Here is a 22,753-nt window from a genome sequence, read left to right as displayed (position 1 = left end):
GTACAAACTTTTTTGTAGGGAGTCATGAGGCTTAAACCCCCATATAGGCAGCCGGTGGCGCCTTGGGACCTGTCTAGTTTTTTCAGTGTTACAAAAACCTCCGTTTGAGCCTTTAAGGTCGACTGATCTTCAATATTTGTCTTGTAAAGTTTCAAAATTGGGGGCCTTATCTTGCAAGTCTCCGTTTCTGATTTTCCATGAGGACAGGACTGTGCTTCGTACAGTGCCTAAGTTTCTACTTAAGGTAGTGCCAAGTTTTCATTTAAACTAGGATATTGTGCTCCCGGTGTTTTGCCCTCCTGAGGAGACCAGAAATAGGAACAAGTTGAATTAACTGGACATTATTCGTGCCATTGCCAGATGGTTAAGGTCCGTAATTGCCTTTGCCTACACTAAGGTAGGTAGACCTAGTCCTTCAGGGATAAATGCCCATACCACCATGTCATTTGCTTCCTCTTGGGCTGTGCATCATGGGGCTACAGCGGAGCAGTTGTGCAGGGCTGCCACCTGGTCCTCTGTTCATATCTTTACCAAATTCTATAGGTTCCATGAGTTCACGTCGGAAGACGCTTCATTTGGGCAAGCAGTGATGAGAACTGTAAGCCTGAGCGTACCCTCCCAAAGGACCAGCTCTTGAACGTCCCATGGTTGAGCTGCATCACCAGGATGGACAAAAGAGAAAAGGGGATTTATGTAAGAACTTACCGTTCGAATCCCTTTCTCTGAGTCCATCCTGGTGGCACAGCGATCCCTCCCTTACGCTCAGTAAGTTTATACCGTTTCACATGTTGTCATGTTATATGGTTATTATTTGATTGTGCATATTAATATGTCCAGGCGATGTACTGAGTAATGTATCCTAGTGTGCTTTACAAGTTGAACTGAAGTATCCTGGGATGCAGAAGGGAGGAGCCTGCCTCTCAAAAGGAGTCAGCATAGGTGATTTGCCCTTTTTTGAGCCGACATGTGCTGACAGGTGGTATTTCATGACCTACCATCCACTAGGGCGTGGTGAGAAAAAAAAATAGTGTGCCGAGCGCAGTGAGGCACCGTGCCCAAATCATGGTGAGCGCAGCTAGCCTTGCGAGGGGACGGGCTGCACTTAATCCTGTGTCCATGTTGACATTCGGGTAAAAAAACAGTGAAAAACCCCATGTCGACCTTTTGACTGTCAACTTAGACCATGTCGACCTAATGCTTGTGTCGACCTTGACCCATGTCGATCTAGACCCCTGTTGACCTTGCAGTATGCCGACCTAATGACTTTCGACCATCTTCAAGTTGACCCAATGATCCGTACCTGAATCAGGCCCTTAGGATACTCCATTGCCCTACAATTATAGAGGGGGTGATTTACTAAGCTGCGGACAATGTAACAGCCAATCCGCTCCTAACTGTCATGTCACAGGATGTGTTTGAAAAATTACAGGAGCTTATTGGTTGGTACGTTATCTCTTTCCACTTTATAACTTTTCGAGGCTTAGTGCATCTGCACCATATTGTTTTTAAAGTTATGATTTACTTCTCTAAAAACAGTAAAACCAGATATTTGCCGTTGGAATGTCTTGGTAGATTAGCATTTCTTTCCTTTTGTGCCAAAAATGTATCACTGGCCTACATTATTGCCACTCGATTAGGTGACAGCCTTACATAAAATGAAATCTGGAATCCTCTTTATACAATTAATCAACATAAAAAAAATAAAAACTGTGAAGTTTCTGTCAGAAACACCAAATAATGAAGAGAATACTGAAAGCGAGGAAAATGTGTGGCTTTTGATGTTGTTTATGGGTAAAATACGGGGGAGACAGCGGGCAAGTAGGGTTTGTTTAACTATCAGTGTAGTGATTGATAGGCCACATTCTTTTCCATCCATGTGGGATCCATCTTCCACACGGGTCCTGTCATCTTCCTTACAATTTATCATCTGGAAAAAGAGCTTCTTCTTTTCTCTTCTGTTAATGTATATAAATGGATAGTACTGTACACATCGCTGTCTCCTGCTGATGGTACCGTTATACAGCATTTGCTCCATGATTTAAGTTTTTTAACTGTTTTGATTAAAGAATATTAATCTTGTATTATAGATTAATTATTTAGCACTCTCCTTTACATCTTGGTAATGGTCTACAATTGTTGATTTAAGCCCCATACACACTAGATAAGTTTTTTTTAAAAGACATTGCTCAGAAGGGCCCTTCTGGACAATACCATTTAAAAACTTGTCTAATGTGCGAGCTCAATATCGCTAATGATGCTTGCTCCCATGCATGATTAATTAATCCCCCCTTTGTCGTCTGCGTGCCCCATGGCGAGCCCTGGTGACATTGCTGAATGATATTGTTAAACAATATTGTTCAGTGTGTATGTGCTGTATAGTTTTTCCAGTGGCACAGCCAATCTACAGTAGTTAATTATATCACTGGTGCTGTTAATCACCTAGTGTGTACAAGGTATGGGGTGTACTCGGTATAAGGCACTTCGATCATGTGCCACATTTATTTAACGACTGTGTACTGGCCCTTTTGCAGCAGAGTCTACTGAGATTGTCGGAGATGGTGGAGACCACAGAAACATTTATAAGCCCACATCCGACCCGTAGGACAGCACTAGCCTAAAGCAATCATGAGCTGCTGGGAAACTACACATCTCAGCATTTAGTATGCCCTAATAGCAAAACTGTGGCAGAGCATTCTGGGATCTGTAGTTCCACAGTAGCTGGAGGGCTGCATGTTACATCTACAAGGTCCTCAATGTAACCATTAAGGCTATACATTTTTAAATACATTTAATAAGGAGGAAAATAGGGTACTCTTTACCTAGAACGGCGCCCATCGCGACCATCGCGACCATCGAATGCACTAAAAAACGGGTGCGATGCGATGCCCGCGATGGCCGCGATTTCCCATAGGGACCAATGTTAAAAGTGAGATTGGACGCGATTTTAGTGTTCAATGCCTCAATGCCCGCGATTTTTACATAGGAAACAATGTTAAATGGGCCACAGAGCCCAAATAGTCACCGTGAAGTCTGAAATGGCCCCCACAATTGTTAACGCCACCCCACGATCAACGTCAACCCGAAGCGTGGCGAGCGCAGCGAGCCCGCGAGGGGCAGCGGTACGCGTCCTCCGACCTTTTCATACCCCCACTATCCACGTCGGCGTGGAGTTGAGAATAGAATAGTGTGGCGAGCGCAGCGAGCCACCGAGCCCGAAGCGTGGCGAGGGGACGCGGATACCTTCACAGTTATACGCGTCCTCTCGCGGGCTTCCCAGGTGTCCATGGCGACGCGGACACCTGGGAAGCCCGCGAAGGGACGCGTTTACCTGTGAAGGTATCCGCGTCCCCTCGCGGGGCTCGCTGCGCTCGCCACGCTTCGGGCTCGGTGGCTTGCTGCGCTCGCCACACTATTCTATTCTCAACTCCACGCCGACGTGGATAGTGGGGGTATGAAAAGGTCGGAGGACGTGTACCGCCGCCCCTCGCGGACTCGCTGCGCTCAACACGCTTCGGGTTGACGTTGATCGTGGGGTGGCGTTAACAATTGTGGGGGCCATTTCACAGTTCAAGGGCACTAATAGGGCTCTGTGGCCCATTTAACATTGTTTCCTATGGCCAAATCGCGGGCATTGAGGCATTTAACAGTAAAATCACGTCCAATCACAGTTTTAACATTGATCCCTATGGGAAAATCGCGGGCATCGCGTCGCACCCGTTTTTTATGTACCCGCGATGCCCGCGATTTTTTACCCCCGACCCGCATCGCGGGCGCCGTTCTAGGTAAAGAGTACCGAAAATAGACTTTGCTCTACAATGTATGTGACATATGATGCACATTATTAACTCCTGAATAATCTAAGAACAATCTGTGACAAGGATTACAGATTTTTATTTTGGCATAGCTACAGTAAATAGACAGATTGTATAGGTTACATTGAATATACCTATTGTCTTATTATTGGAACACAGGAATATGTTCTGGAATGCATCTATGTTGTTTTAAGGTGATTCATGTTTTTACCCTTGGTCCTTTGTTCTCTCTTTCGTTAGCAAATAACGAGCGGACCAGAAGCGATGTGTCAACCGGAGAGATTAGTGGTTATGATTTCCAGAAACATTCGTCTCCTTCTACAGCAGCAGTTAAAAGTAGTGGTCTTGAAACACCATCAAAGAAACCTTTGGAGTGTGCTCAGCCCAGTAGTTTGCAACTTAATCCCCCGGAGCGGAAGAGCAATGGTGTACATACTGATAATGGTGTAAATGGTGTTAGCAGTCATCCAGACAGCAAGTATCCTACCGCCACATCTCCCAGTGCATTGTCTCCAACCAAAGAACCACCACCGGTGCCTTCCAAGCCTAAACTGTGAGTACCCACACAATATATGAAGTAATTAATAGGAGAAACAATGGGAATTTGCATAGAATGCGATTAATAAGCTCACTTCAAATCTAGATTATTACAGGTTGTGTATCCCTTATCCAAAATGCTCGGGGCCACGAGCATTTTGGATAAGGGATTTTTTTCGGATTTTGGAATTTTTTTCCCATACTTGCCTGGTCCCCTGGTGGTGCCCCAACGTCCACAGTGTCCCCCGGGATCCACAGCGACTTTCAGGATCCTCATCAGCGGCTTCTCCGGTCCCAGGGGTGTATTGCACTCGAGCAATGCATCCCTGGGACCAGAGATGCCACTAAAGAAGATCCGGATGCTGCTGTGGATATCAGGAGACAAGTTAAGTATGAAAAAAGGGGCGGGGTGGGGGAACAAAACAAAAAAAAAACAGAAATATTCTGAAAAAACACAGTTTTCGAAATATTTTGGTTTTTGGAATACACAGATAAGGGAGACCCGATCTCTATTGTATTTGGGGCCTGTTGATCTCACATAGGCATAATTGGTCTTCATTGGCCACATTTTTCCCCATATGAATAGAAAATGTTAAGTATAATCAGCATCCCATATGTGTAATGTTCTGTTGCAGTAATTGCCAGGTGTTTACTTTCCGTGTTTTATTTATTTATTTGGCTGTCGCTGTTGTTTATTAGAATGACTTTGGTATAATATACATTTTGGGATGTATTTATCTATTGGTATGAATCATATACACACTAAGCACAAGATTAATTTACAAATTGCACAAATTCTGGTGACGACAGCCCATTATGGAAATGTACTGTACACAACTCATGGGCAGTATTTAGAGTCTGTTGACACAAATGCTGATGCACTCTACTTCATTGTTGTTTACTTGGATTGGAATAAACAATAAGCTGAAGAGTCTTGAATGGGTATTTAACTAAAATGCAAACCTAAAGATAATGTAGACATTGTTTAATATGCAGTTTTCATAAATGGTATTAATTGACAAAAATAAAAAATGAAGACTCACAGAAAAGTAGTATAATTTGCTGACACAGCTCTATTACTTAATTCTTAGGCTAGGGTTAGCTGTGTAATATTGTATATTACCCATTGTACCGATAGACCAGTCAAGGAGTCCGCTTTGAGTCCCATTGTAGTAGTTTGAATTATTACTGTTTTTTTGTAATGACATAACTGCTGGCTGCACATTAAAGTGTTCATATATGTTTAGCCTGTAGACCTTGTTATAGGCACAAGATTTGCTTGGACCACCAAGGGTAACATGTGCTTGCACTACTCCTCAGCAGCGGTTACTGTGCCTAATTTACACCAGTTAGTACGAGCTTCACATTGATAATAGCAAATGCTAAAATCACAGGACATCATTTGTACACAACGTACTGCATGACCAAGCACTGTCATTGATAACTAATAAAGTCACTTTTGTCTGTAAAGCAAAATTAGGGAAAAAAATAAAGAATATAAAAAGTATCCATGTCAGGAATACACACACATTGAACCCACTTCTCTTCCCGCCTGCACCCAACGCCTGTAGTCCTTCGTAGCCCATAACTCTGCTCACTTCCTTCATAGATTAAATCAGCTCCATTTGAAATAGCACAACCTTCTGCCATGCTCTTTACTGCCCATTATCCTTCTCCTGTCATTCTCCTGTTTAAATAATTTACTATTTTTCTTTAGCCCCGTACACACGGGGGGAGATATATTGCTCAGCCATATATTGCTAGCAATATATGGCTGAGCAATATATTGCCCAGTGTCTCCTTTGCATCAGCGACCAGAGATGGTCGCTGATGAAAAGGAACCTCTGCTGGCGGTGCCGCAGAGGTAATCAGCTGGTCGCAGGAGCAAGCTCCTGCGACCAGCGATTAGAAAGGGGCTGAAAACGGGAGCGCGAAACACGGCGATTTATCGCCGGGGCACACTCCCAATCACTGGCAATATGGTCGCCAGCGACCATATTCCCAGCGATTATAGCCCCTATCGCCCCCGTGTGTACACAGCATTTCTCTTCTCACTCCCTTCTGAATACCTACTTATCCACTTCTACTCAATCTTCGACCTCCTTGGGATAAATTTACTTAGATCCAATTGTTATGAGTAAGGTAACCTTGGCTGGAAATCCCATATCTGACATTTACTAAACACAAAACTCGGCAGAGTTTGTTTACATATGAATGAAAATAACTGCAGGACACACACGTTAGAATCAATAGACCATCGGCCAAACTCTGCAGGACTTTCCATAGGCACCCACTACAACGCTGGAACTGCCATGGATTCTGCTCAAAATGGGTTTCTCAAATAAAACTGCTTGTTTTGCAGATGCATGCGTGGATCAGTTAGATCCGTGCGATCCTTCTGTGTGTAAAATGAGAGAAATAAAGTAAAAAACAGCGCGGGATCCCTCCTCCTACGCATAAACAGCCCGGACTCTTTGAGATACTGCTGGTTCCAAAAATACAGTTGAAAAAAGATGTAGGCCGGGATGTAATGAGCAGCCCAAAAAAAAATCAGATGGTAGAATGGCCTATCTGTGGCCTATCATTTCCTATCTTTCTTTCTATGTTCTCTTGACTTCCTAAAAGTCAGATTGGATTTCAACATCCAACATTTCACTGAAGCTGCCCTCACCAAATCAATGATCTGTTTAAAGCAGTATCAGGGTTACTGCTCTGTACTCATCCTCTTGGACCTCTATGCCACTTTCAATTGAACAGAGTATTCAGCTTCATTACCTTGGCCTTTGTCATGTTGGGGATGATATAAAGAGTAGAGCAGTAGCGTCAGCTTCTAAATATCATTTTATGGGATGTATTTAATAATTCCAACCTTAAAGCTGGTTGTTATTGCCAACATCCCCACTGGCCCACTTCTCCACTGTTTTCACAGCTTGATGCATCAAACTCCTTGTTCTTTCCTTGTTCACTTTACAGACTAATCCCGCCACCCCAGTGTCTTTACCTCTGGCATATCCCCCCCACACACACACACACCACTTTCTCTATACTTTTAAACCCTCTATATTTTCTGATTGTAAATCCTATTCTGCTGGTTTGTTTGACTTCATGTTCTTCCTCGCAAATCTGCTTCACAATTAATAAAACCAGTTTGTGTCATTGTCCAAGGTTTCTGCCTTGGGTGACTCTTGACTTAACCCTTACCTGTATATTAAATAATCTTCATATACAGTATATTTTGCAATCCTTATACACTTCCATCTTCTTTACCCAAGATGCCACAAAAAACTATTGACCTTTTCTCTCACCTACTCAACCTCCTTCTACTGTATCGACCATCTATCCCAGCTTGAATTCATCCTAAATTCTCAGCAATCCCTTCCCTGTATTATCGCTCCACACACACCACTCCACTCTGCAAGTCCCTGTGCTAGCTCCACATATTCCCATAATTTACCATTCAAATTACTCAAACTCACTTAAAAATCTCTCAACAACCCATGCCCTGGGATTCTCTGCATGTCATCTTAAATGTATCTCTGTCCAGCGCCTTTCTCTTCTATGATAACGACCTCTAATCTATTTTTCCAACTTGTACTATGAAATCCCCCCCCCACCGAAAATTTCAACTTTCAACAGCTTAAAATGTTTAAATGATATCTGAAATTCCGCCTATTTATTAAGGCTTACATACTCCCACCAGTCTCTAGTCTGAGGCACACTAATTCCTCTTGTCTCAGCTCTAGCTTTTCTCACTTTCAAAAGTGTTCAGTCCCTTGGAACATCTACTGATTTGTCTGTATACTGTACATGGATTGATCTAGACCAGGCATGTCCAAACTGCAGATGTTGTGAAACTACACATCCCAGCCATCGTTTCAGCATTCCCTAATCGAAGTCAGTGGCAACCCCCCTCCAACTGTACGTTAGAAGCCATAACTGTTTGTAATACAGTCAAATCAATTTTTTTTTTTTTTAAGGGGGGGGGGGGGGGGTTATACTTTTTCTAACCACTGTACATGATCTGTTTTCCCCACTGTCCAGCACTGAAAAGCATTGTAGCACTGGACAATCTCGTTAACAACACAGCAAGATTAAAACATTATGTAAACTAGCTTTTTTGGTAGAAAGCTGGAGACATCATTGTCTTTATAAAATAATTATAATATAGAACATAATAGTATCATATTGCACAAACAAATGATTGTAATAAAATAGGGCATGCTTGGTACAGCATTCCAAAGGTATGTCCATATTTATGTTCTTCAATTACTAGTTTACAATGATATGTTATGAACATAAACAAAACATCCCCTCACTTCCAATTAGTTCTAAATCAGAATGAGACCATTTTTTCATTATTCAAACATGTTTCACATCAGTCTGTCGGTTGTGAGCGCAAAACATTTTCTACATTTTCGTTACAAATAACTATTTGAGTTGATTACAACACTACAGACACAGCAGGTTTTAACTACAGATAATGGCCATATTCAGACCTGAATGCAAAGCACCTTTTTTCTCAAATGGACAAAACCATGTGCACAGCAGGTGGGAAAAATGTAACGTGCATAGAGAGTTAGGGCTATTTCACACACTCCGGCTGATGCCAGGTGGCGAAACTCAGCACAGCCTAAAGCCGTTCCGTACACAGTAGTTAACAATGGACAGCATTCACCTTCACACAGGACGGTCACGGCGGATGTCACCACTGGACAGTGGCCGTCCTGTCCATTGTATATTTCTGTGTACGGCACGGAGAGCAGTCATGTACAGCGTACACACTGGGCGATAAAACAAGCGATAAAATGTTATTTTCTTTATGTGCAGGGTTAATACTGGCTGCTTTCCTTTTACACTGCAATTTAGATTTCAACAACCCACACCTAAGTGTAAATGTGTTGCAGCTGAACCATCTTGAGATGTAGTCATTTAAACGCTTGTAGGTGTAGAGGTAATCTACAGTGTGTAAAAGTGCAAAGGTTGTGTGAAAATTCATCTTTGGTAACATCACTTGCTGTGAGCTGCTAATGGAAAGTGAGTTTGCTGGTGCTGGCATTTGCACATGCTGACGGCACATGGTTTTGTAGAAAGTGTTTGTTTTGCATGGGTTGGATACCAAATTCTGGCAGGTGGGATTCCGACAATCAGAAGGCCAACATCGTAATCCGATGGCCAGTATCCCGGTAAGTATTTACATCCGACCTATCCCTCCTATACCACAGCCTAACCCTTACCCCACCCACTGCAGCCCAATCGCTTCCACCCTAATTTTCCCCACCCCACATTTTAACCCTAACCCTCCTAGTGCCTAGGCCCATACCTAACCCCCAGCCCTTACTGGCAGGATTCTGACTGTCTGTCTTCCGACTTTTAGAATTTTGACCACATCCCATGCAGGGCAGGGGGGGTGCACTTTTTAGCATATTTCTTGTTTGTGGCAAGGCCCACACCATTTCCTCCACAAAATCACTTGAATTGGAATATTGAGTAATTTATTGTTAGACTTTATTTGTTAATTTACATGCAGATTTCTCTGAATTTGAATTGGCACAAACAGAATTCCTGGGGGTTTGTATGTTATTTCACTGATCGTGAAGTGATAATTGCATTCTCATACATTTACTTTCAGTTTACAAAATGGCAGCCTCCAGTCTATGCAATAAAAAACCTTCATGCTAACTAGTATTCAGTATCACAAAGTGTCATATACATAATTATTGTCCAGGTTAAGTAGATGTTCAGTTCCTATCTAAACAAAGGACGCTGCATTATTATAAATACACTGTTGTGACATGGTTTGAAAACTAGCAAGCAATGCTTTGTGTTAGCACTTGCATTGTGGAATATTCTATGAAGAGTACTGTTTAAAACACAGACATTACTCAGGCTGTGATATAAATCATATTGAACATGAAGAGTCCATAGTAGGAGCTGTCCAAGTATTATTTTAAACCACATAACTAAATCCTGTGCCAAAAGAGCTGCCAACAAAACTCAGCAAACAACCCAACTTAGCTGCTCAGGATATATCATCACAGACTTGGACCATTCACAAAGACAAATCCTGATGTTTTTATACAAGAATGTGCTTATTCTGAACATTGGTGAAGGGACCAAAAGGCAACATTTAAAGCAATCACCATTTTTAAGCAAATCCTTAACAGATCACTGTCTTAGCCGTGGAGTAGTTGCTAGTCATTTGTTACAGATTCATAGTAATCAGAGCTAGTATTTTGGAGATGTATGTCTAGCTACAGTGGGACTTACCTTAAAACTAAAAGAGGTTGTGCCTTGTTCTCTCTCTCTCTCCTGAGGAGACTGGTTGAGTAAGTAGTGATAGCATACTTGCCTACCCTCCTAAAGGTCCTTATTCTGGTTGGCTCGCAAGGCTACAGACGCCGCCCGTCACCCGCATGGTCACCCCTGGTGAAGTGGTTTACTTATTAAAAATGCATGCTAACAGCTATCTGCTCTTTAGTAAATTACAGTAAGCCTCCATCCCATAGAGTACCAGAGAAATATCTGCTTTCTCCAGTGTTCATCTGTTAATAATATAAGAAAAGTTGATAAATAGACCCCTGAGTGACAATTGACTTAGCAATGTAAAAGTAACTGCATCTATAAAGGTGTATCACAATATTGTCAGAATGTAAAGCTAAAATCAAATATCAAGTTGCTGTGTATTGTTTTATTATGTCTAATATGCCTTAGCCACAATGTATCCTGGTGTCATTCAGGTTGCATATTAAATGTCGGTGAACGGAATCTCAACCATTACAATGCAGACAGATCCCAATGAGTATTCTAACCTCTATTCCTCCCATCCCACAGCCCGAGCTAACCATTCCTTTTAGCAGCCTAACCCTGTTTCCTCCCACAAGCTAACCCTCATCCTACCCCTACTGCCAAACCCTAGCACACCACTTCCACAGCCTAACCCTAAGCATCTACTTCCGTGACATAATCCTAACCCTCGCCCAAATGCTAAATCCTAGCCCACCCCTGCCATAGCCCAACCTTAACCATCTCTTTCAGCAGCCTAATTCTAAACATATCTCCCTGCAGCCTAACCCTAAGCATCTACTTCCGTGACATAATCCTAACCCTCTCCCAAATGCTAAATCCTAGCCCACCCCTGCCATAGCCCAACCTTAACCATCTCTTTCAGCAGCCTAATTCTAAACATATCCTCCTGCAGCCTAACCCTTCCCCTTTTACAAACCCTAGCCCACCCCTCCCTCAGCCTAACCCTAACCATGCCCTTTGCCAGCCTAACCCCAATCCTGCCCCTAGTGCCTGATCCTGACCCTAAATCTAGCAGCCATGCCCTTTGGCAGTCTATCCCTAAACCCCATGTGTGCCTGACCTGAACCTGAAACTAACCTAACCCTAATTCTCACCACCGGCTTTGTGAACATTAGGATTCTACTGCTGTTATTCTGACCGTCTGTATTTCTTCCCTCTCGTTCGGTCTCTCTCGGTTTAGTCATGCAGAGAAACTAGTTGAAATGGTATGTTCCGTATAATGAGTACATGAGATTTATGTCAGATGTGAAGATGTGAACATTCCTGCAGTTACAAATAGTGAATATGTAATATACAGCACCCTGTGTAATTTGCCAGTGTATTCCAGCACAGATAAGTATGTGTAAAACATAATGAATGGCATTTCATAGAATAGACAAGGATATCAAACGCAAGCTTTATACACACTAAAATCTGCTGCTCATAAAACAGTTTTCATTTGCATTTCTGAAAGAAACCCCCCAGAGCGAAGTGATTTGTATAGAAGGAGATCTGTGTTAACACAAATAAAGTTGTGTACTGTGAGGATTACAATCATGTTAGTTGTTAAATTAGAAACATTTTGAAATGTGTCATGTCCTTGATGCAATCTGTCTGCTTGGTTATGTTACTCACTTGTACATAAATGCCCAATTACTACAGGGCTCAGACAAGAAATGAGCAGAGAATGGATTCCATGGAGTATATGGCTGTCTGTAAACATCGCACATGCATCACAAGTTGTGCAGCACCAAATATGATTTGCTTTGTGTACAGAATATGATGATCATTTATTGGATGTGGGAGTCCAGAAATATGTCGGTGCTCTGAAAGTTTGTTGTTCCAGCCTACGTAGTTCTAGGCATCTCTCTGGTAGACTAGATTGTTTCTCAGGCGTTCATTAGAGTTAAGTAGGTCACGCTGCAATGGCTTTGGCATTCTGATGAACAATTAGTGAACATTAGGAAATCATCGGCATGGAACTGACAGTTAGGGGCTAATGTAGAAAAGGAACAATCTGTTTCTGGATTAAACCATGTTGCAATTCAAGGGGTGCAAATGCATTTATATTTGTTGTATGGAGGGAAACAATGTAGAGGAGAGTTTCGGTGAAGCTTTGTTTTTAAGCTGTAATTTTATTTATTTATTTATTTATTTACAGTTTCTTATATAGCGCAGCAGATTCCGTTGCGCTTTACAATAGTAGACAGTGATAAAACAAACTGGGTAACAACAGACAGACTTGGAGGTAGGAGAGCCCTGCTGCAAGCTTAAAGCTTAATTTAAAATGGAGCTAGGACACACACCGTACCGTTCCAACAAGGATACATTTAACATAGGTTTTTATGTTAATTTCCATAATCCTCAAACATTTAAAATATATAACCCACCTGCAGTGTAACATGGTTTTGCCAAGATGCAAGTATACCCTTTCTGGGAGGGTATACTATTAGCTATGGTAATCTAAATTACCGTGGCTAATGGATCCCCCAGGTGCGATCCAATTAGCCCTGACCGTCGGCATTTATCAAGGATTTTGCTTTGCAGGGCTTTGCTAGCCTCAGAAAGTAGAATCCTCGAAAACCAGCCCCATTTTTCTCCAATAACACAATAATACAAGTCTTGAAACTTAGCCCTTGTGTTATGGCCAGAAAACGGGTCATTAATGGGCTATAATTGTACAGCCTGGTAATACCACAATATTAGCCCATTTTTGACTTGCGGCAAATAACCGCTGGCAATAGAATAATACGCTTTGTTTTCTTTCTTTGATTTTACTCTGAATCAGGAGCTTTATAGGTAGGAAATGATAGAATATCTGGTTGGGATTACTATTCTACTGAACAATGCCATAGGTACTGTATAGCTGAGTGCTGTCACATAATATTTCTGCCAGTGCCACGTCACTGCTGCTCTTACTGCCAGTACAAATGATTTGTACACAGATCAGAACTGTTATAAATCATAATAAAATCACGACTAACCATAATTTACAGGTTTATTCTAAAGCTTTACAGTGTAAGGTACAAATTAAGGTACAGTGTAAGGTACAGTTTAAAGTACAGTGTCATTCAATTTTGCCAGTAAATATTGGCCCGGTAATTTAATGGGAGGGATACAGTCAGGACCATCTCGGCTGGGATCCACACTGAGGGCCTTATTCAGATCTGAGCTCAGTACAAACTTGGGTACTTGTTTCCTAGCACGGCGCCCATCGCATACCATGGCATACCGTATGTGATGGTATGCGATGCGATATTCGGGTAAATGACCCAGAATGTACAATTAAATATCGCATAGCAATTTTTAATTGTACAACCACACTGATGGGTGCTTACAATGTTAAATGCACCCCCATTGTCAACGCCACCCCCACTATCAACGCCAACCCGAAGCGTGGCGAGCGCAGCGAGCCCACGAGTGGTGGTTGTATGCGTCCTCTGACCTTTTCATACCCCCACTATCCACGTCCGCGTGGAGTTGATTATAGATAGTGTGGCGAGCGCAGCGAGCCCGAAGCGTGGCGAGCGCAGTGAGCCTTGCGAGGGGACGCAGAATACATGTTAAGTACTCCGCGTCCCCTCGCGGGGCTCGCTGGGCTTGCCACGCATCCCGCTCGGTGGCTGCGCTCGCCACACTATTTACAATCAACTCCACGCCGACGTGGATAGTGGGGTTATAAAAAGGTCAGAGGACGCGCACCGCTGCGCTCACAATGCTTTGGGTTGGCGTTGATAGTGGGGGTGGCATTGACAATGGGGGTGCATTTAACATTCAAAGCACCCATCAGGGTGCTTGTACAATAAAAAGTCGTATTGCATCGTAAGCCGCTATATTGCATGAGATGCGTTGCACTGCGATGGAAATCGGGGGCGCCGTGCTAGAAAACAAGTACCCAAATTTGTTCGGAAAATGGGCAAAACCATGTGGGGCAAATGTAACATGTATAGAGAGAGTTAGATTTGTGTGAGTTATTTTGTTTCTGTGCAGGGTAAATACTGGCTGCATTATTTTTACACTGCAATTTAGATTTCAGTTTCAGCACACCCCACCCAAATTTTACTCAGGTTACATCTGCTCCACCTGCAGTGCACAGGGTTTTGCCCATTTTCCAAACAAATTTGTACTGAGCTCAGATCTGAATAAGGCCCTGAATGCCAACAGCTGCATCATAATGGTTAAAATTGATGCTGAGGGTAAGGTTAGGCACTATGGGGAGGGTCAAACTGCAAGGTCGGAGGGGGGGCAACTAGTGTTAGCCTGAGGGACAGTTGGGTTAGGGGTAGGGGAAGACTTAATATACTCATCAGGATTCTGAATTTCAGATTACGGGTCATCATTCTAACTATCAGGATCTGGATCACCTGGATTTGGATTCTGTTATTTGAAGGAAAGTCATTTGAAATAACCCCAATCTCTGTAGTACAGTAAGAGGCATGAGCTGCTCTTGTTTAATGCTTTCGTGATGGTGGTGTCTATTATTGTGTAGCAGATCAGGGTATTTATATAGAATACACCTTCTATAGAATAATGTGGGAAAAACAACTGCTTGCCACTCCAATCTGGTTACCATTCTGTGCTAGCATGTGGTTTCCATCTTGCCTTGTTGTTTAATTAACATCAATCCTTCAAAATCAATCAAATCTTCCCTCAGAAAAAGAATATCTTTTAGCAAACACTCTTTGTAATACACATGCCAATAGCAGCAACATGGGTTTGATTAGCTACAGTCTCTGCTTGATTTCACATGAGTTTGGTCTTACGCTTCAGTGGCCAATACGCTTTAACAAAGGCAAATTCAGCTCCGGATGTTCCAAGACGTCTTATTCTTAATTTGTCTAAATACCAAAAATGAACACAGAAAGATGAAATGTCTATTTGAACAAGGTTATATTTCATATCAATACCCACATTCTTCCAATTGTCCCGAATTAGGCAACGCTGTTGCAGTTCTAAGGGAGACAGCTAAGACTGGCTGCCAGGATTGTTTGGATGTGTAGTTCACCGCAAGCTGGAGTGAAGCAGAATGGGCCAACTTGTAATAGAGAGCCCCATCTTCATAAAGATCTATAAGGAGTACATGTCCAATATATACATATAATAGAAGTGAAGGCGAGCAAATAACGTTTTTCTTAAGCGATCATTGTTTTTGTTTTCATTCTGGTAGGCACACATATTATTTATGATGAGATATAGCGGTTACTTAGTAAACTGCTCTTTAAAGTAAATATGAACATCAGTCCATGCCCTAGTGGAGCGTACAAACTAGGGATGCCAATCCTGGGACATTTTTTTCAATCCTGGGATTCAGGATTGGAAAATGATTGGCATCTCTAATTAACAGCCGGGTTTCCAACGGCTGTCGGCTATTTTCCCTCTTGGGGGTCCACGACCCCCATAGAGGGAGAATAGAATAGGTGGCTTGCTACGCGAGCCACCGTGCCCGCAGCGTGGCGAGCGCAGTGAGCCCGCAAGGGGCTTAGTTGCGCTCACCATGCTGTCTGGGTCCTGCCATTCATGATCCCGACGTCGGGCTAATAATTGTTGGGATCCCGACTGTCAGACCCCTGTACCACACCCTCAGCTACTACCTGACATTTCTTCAAACACAGCCTGTGGCATGGCAGCTATGAGCTGATTGGCTGGTATTTTATCATTTTCCATTTTATCACTTTTCAAGCTTAGTACATCTGGGTCTATATATTTGAACTTGTATGTTTTGCTGTTGTGATTTCCCACTTAAAGGAATACTTACAGATGTGGCCAGAATCCTCTATCCTTCAATGGAAATGCAGGTGCGCACGCATCTCAGGTACAACTAGATGCACCTTGCCGCGTCTATAACCAACTGCGACTAGTCACTGTATTGCCTATGAGCCTCGAGAGCGTCTACACATCAATGCATGTGCATACGCTCTGCGAATACATAGTCACAGGTGCGAATAGCCGCAGCTCAGATGAGCGTAGCTACATCTCTATCTTCTTCATGATAGGATAATCATACACCTCACACTTTCTACCTTGTTGCAGATTATAGTATGTCCATTTATGATGCAAATCCGGAGTAACTGGAAACACTGTAAACTGCAAAGGTATACCGTCATTGAGTCACCAGCATGATGGTCGACATGACATAAGGACGACATGCAGGAAGGTTAACTTGACTTAATGTCGACATGTGTTAGGTCGACATGATCAATAGGTCGACAGGGTCATTAGGTCGACATGAGGTTTTTTTACTGTTTTTTTTTAGCCAAAATGTGCCAACAGGCGATATTTCATGCCCTACCATCCACTAGGGCATGGTGGGTGAATAACTTAGTGTGCCTGAAGCATGGCGAGCAGACGTGGTGCTACGTTTTAGTGTTTATGTTGACTGTGTTGACATTCCAGTTAAAACAAACAAACAAAAAAAAACATGTTGACTTTTTCAGTGTCGACCTTACCCATGTCGATCTAATGACCCTGTCGACATGTCGACCTTAACTCATGTCGACCTAAATGCATATCGACCTAATGTTGTCGACCTAATGCTTGTCGACCATAATGCTGGTGACCTAATGATCCATACCCACTGCAAATATGGCAGCAAGTTGTGCTTGCGCGTAATATTTATGTGAGCTGCAACTATATATATTATTTTAAGGTGAAGCACATACAAGTGTGCGGCCTTCAGCTGTTTTGCAGGGTTTCCGAACCTCAGTCTTCAATGTACACCAACAGTCCAGGTTTTAAGGATATACATGGTTGAGCAAAAACAGTTAAATCAAAGTAACTGAGGTACGAACTAAGTCACCTATGTTCAAGCATGGCTCTCCTTAAAACCTGTACTGTTAAGCCCCGTACACACGGGGGAGATATATTGCTAGCAATATATTGCTCAGTTTCTCCTTTTCATAAGCGACCAGAGATGGTCGCTGATGAAAGGGAACCTCTGCCGGCGGTGCCGCAGAGGTAATCAGCTTGTCGCAGGAGCTTAGCGATCATAAGGGGGCTAAAAACGGGAGTGCGCACCTGGCGATTTATCGCTGGTGCGCACTCCAATCGCTGGCAATATGGTCGCCAGCGACCATATTGCCAGCGATTTTAGCCCCAATCGCCCCCGTTTTTACACAGCTTCAAAGCTGCCTGGAGGACTGAGGTTGGGTAAAACTGGCTGAAAGCTTACCCATTGTAGCTGCTGTAATTAGCTTTAGAAAAAAAATACTATATGCTGCAATTTTTGTACAGTTGTTGGATGGAAATGTTTATAAGTATATAAACTCAGACTTCCTTCAGGAAAGAAAAAAAAATCCAGTTTTCAAAAAGTATTTTTCATTTTTATGCATTTTAATCAAATTATTACTGGTAAATGTGTTTTTTTTTTCTTTGTGAGATACTGCCTCAAGGTGGCAGGGCAGACATGCGAATCAGCCTACTGTATTTCCATGTATCATTTTCTCTCAGAAGAGTTTTTGCTTTGGTGTAACTTGGTCTGAGATCTCTGGTAGAGTTGTGGTATAATGTCGCATTTAGCCTGTACACCGATTTAGTTTCTTACACCTTATGTATGTTTTTTTTGCTTTAATGTTCAGATAGTCTCTGTTCTTGCTTTGTACATTATAGCAGTGTGCGCACAGAGCTCAAAACACATTTATCCTTCTGGGGGCACTTTCAGTTCTTGGTAATGTGGTGCTGTGAAAAGATATTATAATACAGCACAAAATCCTTTGCCCATTACAAAGATGGAGGCATAGTAGCAACAGGTAAGAAGATTCCAGGAGCTCTCCTCTGTGGCCCTTATTCTGGTTCACCCGCAAATGCAAATTCCTTCTCAAATAGACAAAACCATGTGCAATGCAGGTGGGGCAGATGTAACTTGTGAGAGAATTAGATTTGGGTGAGGTTTTACTTCAAAGTGAGATCTATATTGCAGTGTAAAAATAAAGCAGTCAGTATTTTCCTTGCACAGAAACAAAATAACTCACCTAAATCTCTCTGCATATGTTACATCTGTCCCCCCTGCAGTGCACATGGTTTTGTCCATTTGAGAAAGAATTTGCCTTTGCGAGTGAACCAGAATAAGGGCCTATGTCAGCAGCAGACACTCAGTGTAAGGATGCTGTGGTAATAAGACTTTACGCCACCCATTCTGTATGTTAGGAACCTCCTGCACCCTGGCAACCAAGTTGAGTGTTTAATAAGAATGTGCTGTAATTGGGGATCCCGAGTCACATGCTACATTTAGAGCACTTTTCTTATATACTGCCCTCGAGAATTCTTGATAAACACTCATTTAAAGAAGGGTGAAGAATGAGCACGAAAAACAATGCAAGCATCATTTGTCATCTCTCCCCCCCCCCCCCCCATCAGAACAGACCAAACTTTAAAATCAGTAGGTCACACATTAGTACCCCCGATTTAAATTAGTAGCACAATCTCATTCACATTACACCATATGGTAGTCCCCTTGATTTGTATTACACCACAAAATAGTGCCCCTTATTCACATTACATCATTCAGTAGTGTCCTTATTCATGTTATGCTACACAGAAGTACTCCTAATGCATGTATGTAGTGTTGCTTGTACACAATGCCCACAGTAATAGTACCCCTTACACATATTGCCCACAGCAATAGTACCTGTTGAGGGCTTGGCATCATATACACTGCACCAGACACACACACATTAACCCCTGAGTGTGGCACTGCTTTCCAGGCTCACTTGTGGCATTGCTATCTGCAGAGTCTTGGCTAACAATACAAGCTATGACGTCCCACTTCTGTGAAAAATCTCTGACCTTTAGCTTCAAGTCAGATGAATCGATTTCCTCCATGGTCATATTTCCACCACGTTACAGTAAACTGACATTTAAACAGAAGAGTCACGTTAATCTCTCCCAGTGTATCCGCTTTATTCCTTCCAAATTCCTTTACAAGACAGGTTGGGAGAGATGTCTTAAGCATTTTGTCTTATTTGGTACCTCAAAGGAACTGGTGTTTTTACAGTACAGTCCTTTTATAGACCTAGTATAATAATAATTTGGCAGGTGCGATGTTCAGTTGCCTATACTGCTTATAGTGTTTCATTTCTGCTCACCATTTTCCTGATGGACAATCTCTTTCTGGCCTTTCTATGCCGTGTAATCAGTGTAATCAGTCGATCTTAATGATTTGCTTGATTAAATGTTTATTTGTGATGGCTTCCTGCCCCTTTCATAGTGAAGGGTGTTTCCCTGCTATCCTTCTAGTATTGTCAGTTAATTCACACAAATCATTTTTTTGACAGTGAAAGAAAAATTAACCTCTTCACCTGTCAGATTTTTGTAGGTTCTTTTTTTATTTTGGCTGCACAAGATAACTTATAGTGTGATCAGCAGAACTATATTCCATTAGGGAATTGTGATTAGAACAGTTGTTTACTGCAGGAATTCCTGTAATATTGGGCCTAAATCCATACTTGTCTACATGACCCTCTCCGTGAGGGAGAAAATGCTCTGTTCCTGGACTTCCCTGGTAATATAGGATTGCCATCACCTGTGGTGAAACACCTTTCTTATCAATTACTTTGCTCCCCACAGGCGCTGGCAATCACACATTACCAGGGGAGTCCAGGAGCAGAGCATTTTCTCCCTGATGGAGAGGGTCAGATAGGCAAGTATGCCTAAATCTTACTGGTCGCTGGTTAATCCTTGGTGATGCAGTATAGTTAGATACTGATTAGCTGATTTGGGTGGAAAGAGAGTTGGAACTTCGCTATCTTTCCACCTTATGATTTTCTCTCACTCTCACCGTCTGACACAGATCTCTCTCCTTTCTGCTTTCTCATATCTTGATCTGCTTTTTCTCCATTCCCCTGCTCGACTCCTTTTTCTCTCTCCCACCTCCCCCTTCCTTTAATCTTTCTTTTCTCCTATCCCCTGCAGTTCTCTACTGTACATTGCAGGCAGCAGATGCTATTGCCACCTATTTTCTTCAAAATCTCTGTACCACCTTCAGCAGCATTCCTTCCATGGGTATAGGTGCCAAGTATAGGAGGTCTGAATTTCAGCTGTGTCTGCGCGGTTAGACAGAGTGCTGGCTGATGTGTGGCTGTGTGACGTCCTGGTAACACTTCACCGGTACAGCGCCACTCTGTGTTACACAGCAGAAATCATATCTGCCATTACTAGGAAATTACAGCCCTATCTTCCAGCAGGTACACTTGGGCCGTACATTACTCCATGCAGTTCTGATGGATTGCAGTTTTAATTCCTTGCATCTGTGTCTGTCAGGCTCATAGGTCTTATGTAATAATAATAATAATGATATTTATATAGCGCTTTTCTCCCAATAGGACTCAAAATGCTTTACCATTGTCTTTACAGCTCAAAATACAAAACAAGCTTAACAGTAGATACAGTAAAATGCTTGAGTAAATAGGTAGGTTTTTAGTCTATTTTTAAAGGATTCTACAGTGGGGGCTTCTAGCACTGTGCGAGGAAGAGAGTTCCATAGAGTTGGAGCCACAAAGTTGAAAGCTCGACCCCCAGATGAATTCAGGGAGATTCTGGGTACTATTAGTAGTCCTTCTTCAACGGATCATAGTAATCGAGTAGGACAGTAAGAGATCAGCAGCTGCTGCAGGTACCTTGGGCCCTGGTCATGTAGGGCCTTGAAAGTGAGTAAGCCAATCTTGAAAACAATTCTCCATTTTACAGGTAGCCAGTGAAGGGCGTATAGAATGGGAGTTATGTGGCAGGAGCGCGGCTGGTTAGTTAATAGTCTGGCGGCTGCATTTTGTACCAGCTGCAAGCGGTGCAATTCTTTTGCTGGAAGACCCAGGTAGAGAGCATTGCAGTCGTCTAGGCATGATGATATAAATGCATGTATGACTTTAGGCAGGTCTTCTGAGGGAATTAAGTGCTTTTATGTATGTAAAAGAGGACTGTTATTGTGGACTGGGTTATTGTGCTAGTGAATTACTGCAAGAGTGAGGCTTTTTGGTAGGATAAATGTGTAATATATGACTGTGCAGCCCAATAATCCCTAGTTACAGTATGTCCCTGACACTACAGGGGTTGCTAGGCAAAATGCACCTAAAACACACTGCTACTATGCTCCAAGGAGATCTGCCAAAAACAAAGCCCAGGTTGGTATTATAGTGATAGGAGCTGGCAAAGTGCCTAACCTTTAAAAGACCCTGCGGTTATTGTGCAAATATGGTCATTATTTTCCCCTTTTCAGATATGCACTGTACTGAATAAGCGGTATAATAATTAATTGGCACGCACTGCGTCTAGTTGTCAAAACAATTCTCCACTTATTTCCTCAATCAGCATGGAACAAATTCAAACCAGTATTCACAAAGCAGACGTGGGGAGTTACTTTTCACACATTTCCTGATTTAAAACCCTCAATGATTTTCGGATACTGTGTTATCTGAGTTATTTGCCTGACTATTTCCTTATTTTTTTATTGTTCCACCCATTTAGTATCAAGAATGCAGCCCTACCCTTCTTAATATTAATTACAAGTTTACTCACCCATATACAGTAACGTTTATACAGTATGCCCCCTGTAGTCAGTAAAAAAACAGCACAAGAGGAATGAATGTTAACATTATATTATTGATTATATGGTACAAAAGAAGAAATACCGTATTCTTTTATATATATAGCCTTGATTACCATGATAGGACAAGGCTGAATTTTTAATAAAAACAAAAAAAATAAATTAGTGTTCATTTTTAGCACCCGCCATCTTTGAAAACCCATGCAGTTCCTCTTCCCTGTCTGGGGTGTCACTGTCTACTGTAGTGCTTCTAGCACAGTGTGGTCTGTATATCAGCACTGATATGCAAACCAGACCTGTGCTAGAAACACCACAGCAGACAGCGACACCCCAAGCAGGGAAGAGGAACTGCATGGGTTTTCAAAGATGGCGGGTGCTAGAATGAACACTAGAAATACAGTCAAAGAAGCCAGGATGGCAACATCAAAGCCAGGATGGCGGTCAACAGGATAGATAAGCGTGGCTACAGCTGTATGTCCTTGATCAGCATCCATACATGGTACCAGGAATAGTATGGGCTTGGGGCAGATTTTTATTTCTGCATAGTCCCCATATTTGTCCATTTACTCCAGTGGTACATCAAGGC

General features: G+C 42.4%; 1 protein-coding gene across 1 annotated transcript in view; it reads left to right on the top strand.

The window, feature by feature from the left end:
• PALLD (palladin, cytoskeletal associated protein) overlaps positions 1-22,753 on the top strand; it is a 350,163-nt gene that overhangs the window by 185,640 nt on the left and 141,770 nt on the right. Inside the window, exon 10 of the mRNA XM_083171059.1 lies at positions 4,053-4,365. Within this exon, the coding sequence (XP_083027185.1) occupies positions 4,053-4,365 (313 nt within the window). The remainder of the gene's footprint in view (positions 1-4,052; positions 4,366-22,753) is intronic.

This window comes from Crinia signifera, chromosome 1, assembly GCF_055691185.1.
Source record: "Crinia signifera chromosome 1, ASM5569118v1, whole genome shotgun sequence".
In the NCBI taxonomy this organism is placed as follows: domain Eukaryota; kingdom Metazoa; phylum Chordata; class Amphibia; order Anura; family Myobatrachidae; genus Crinia; species Crinia signifera.
Note: the sequence above shows the minus strand (reverse complement) of the source record. Positions and strands in the feature narration are given on the sequence as shown.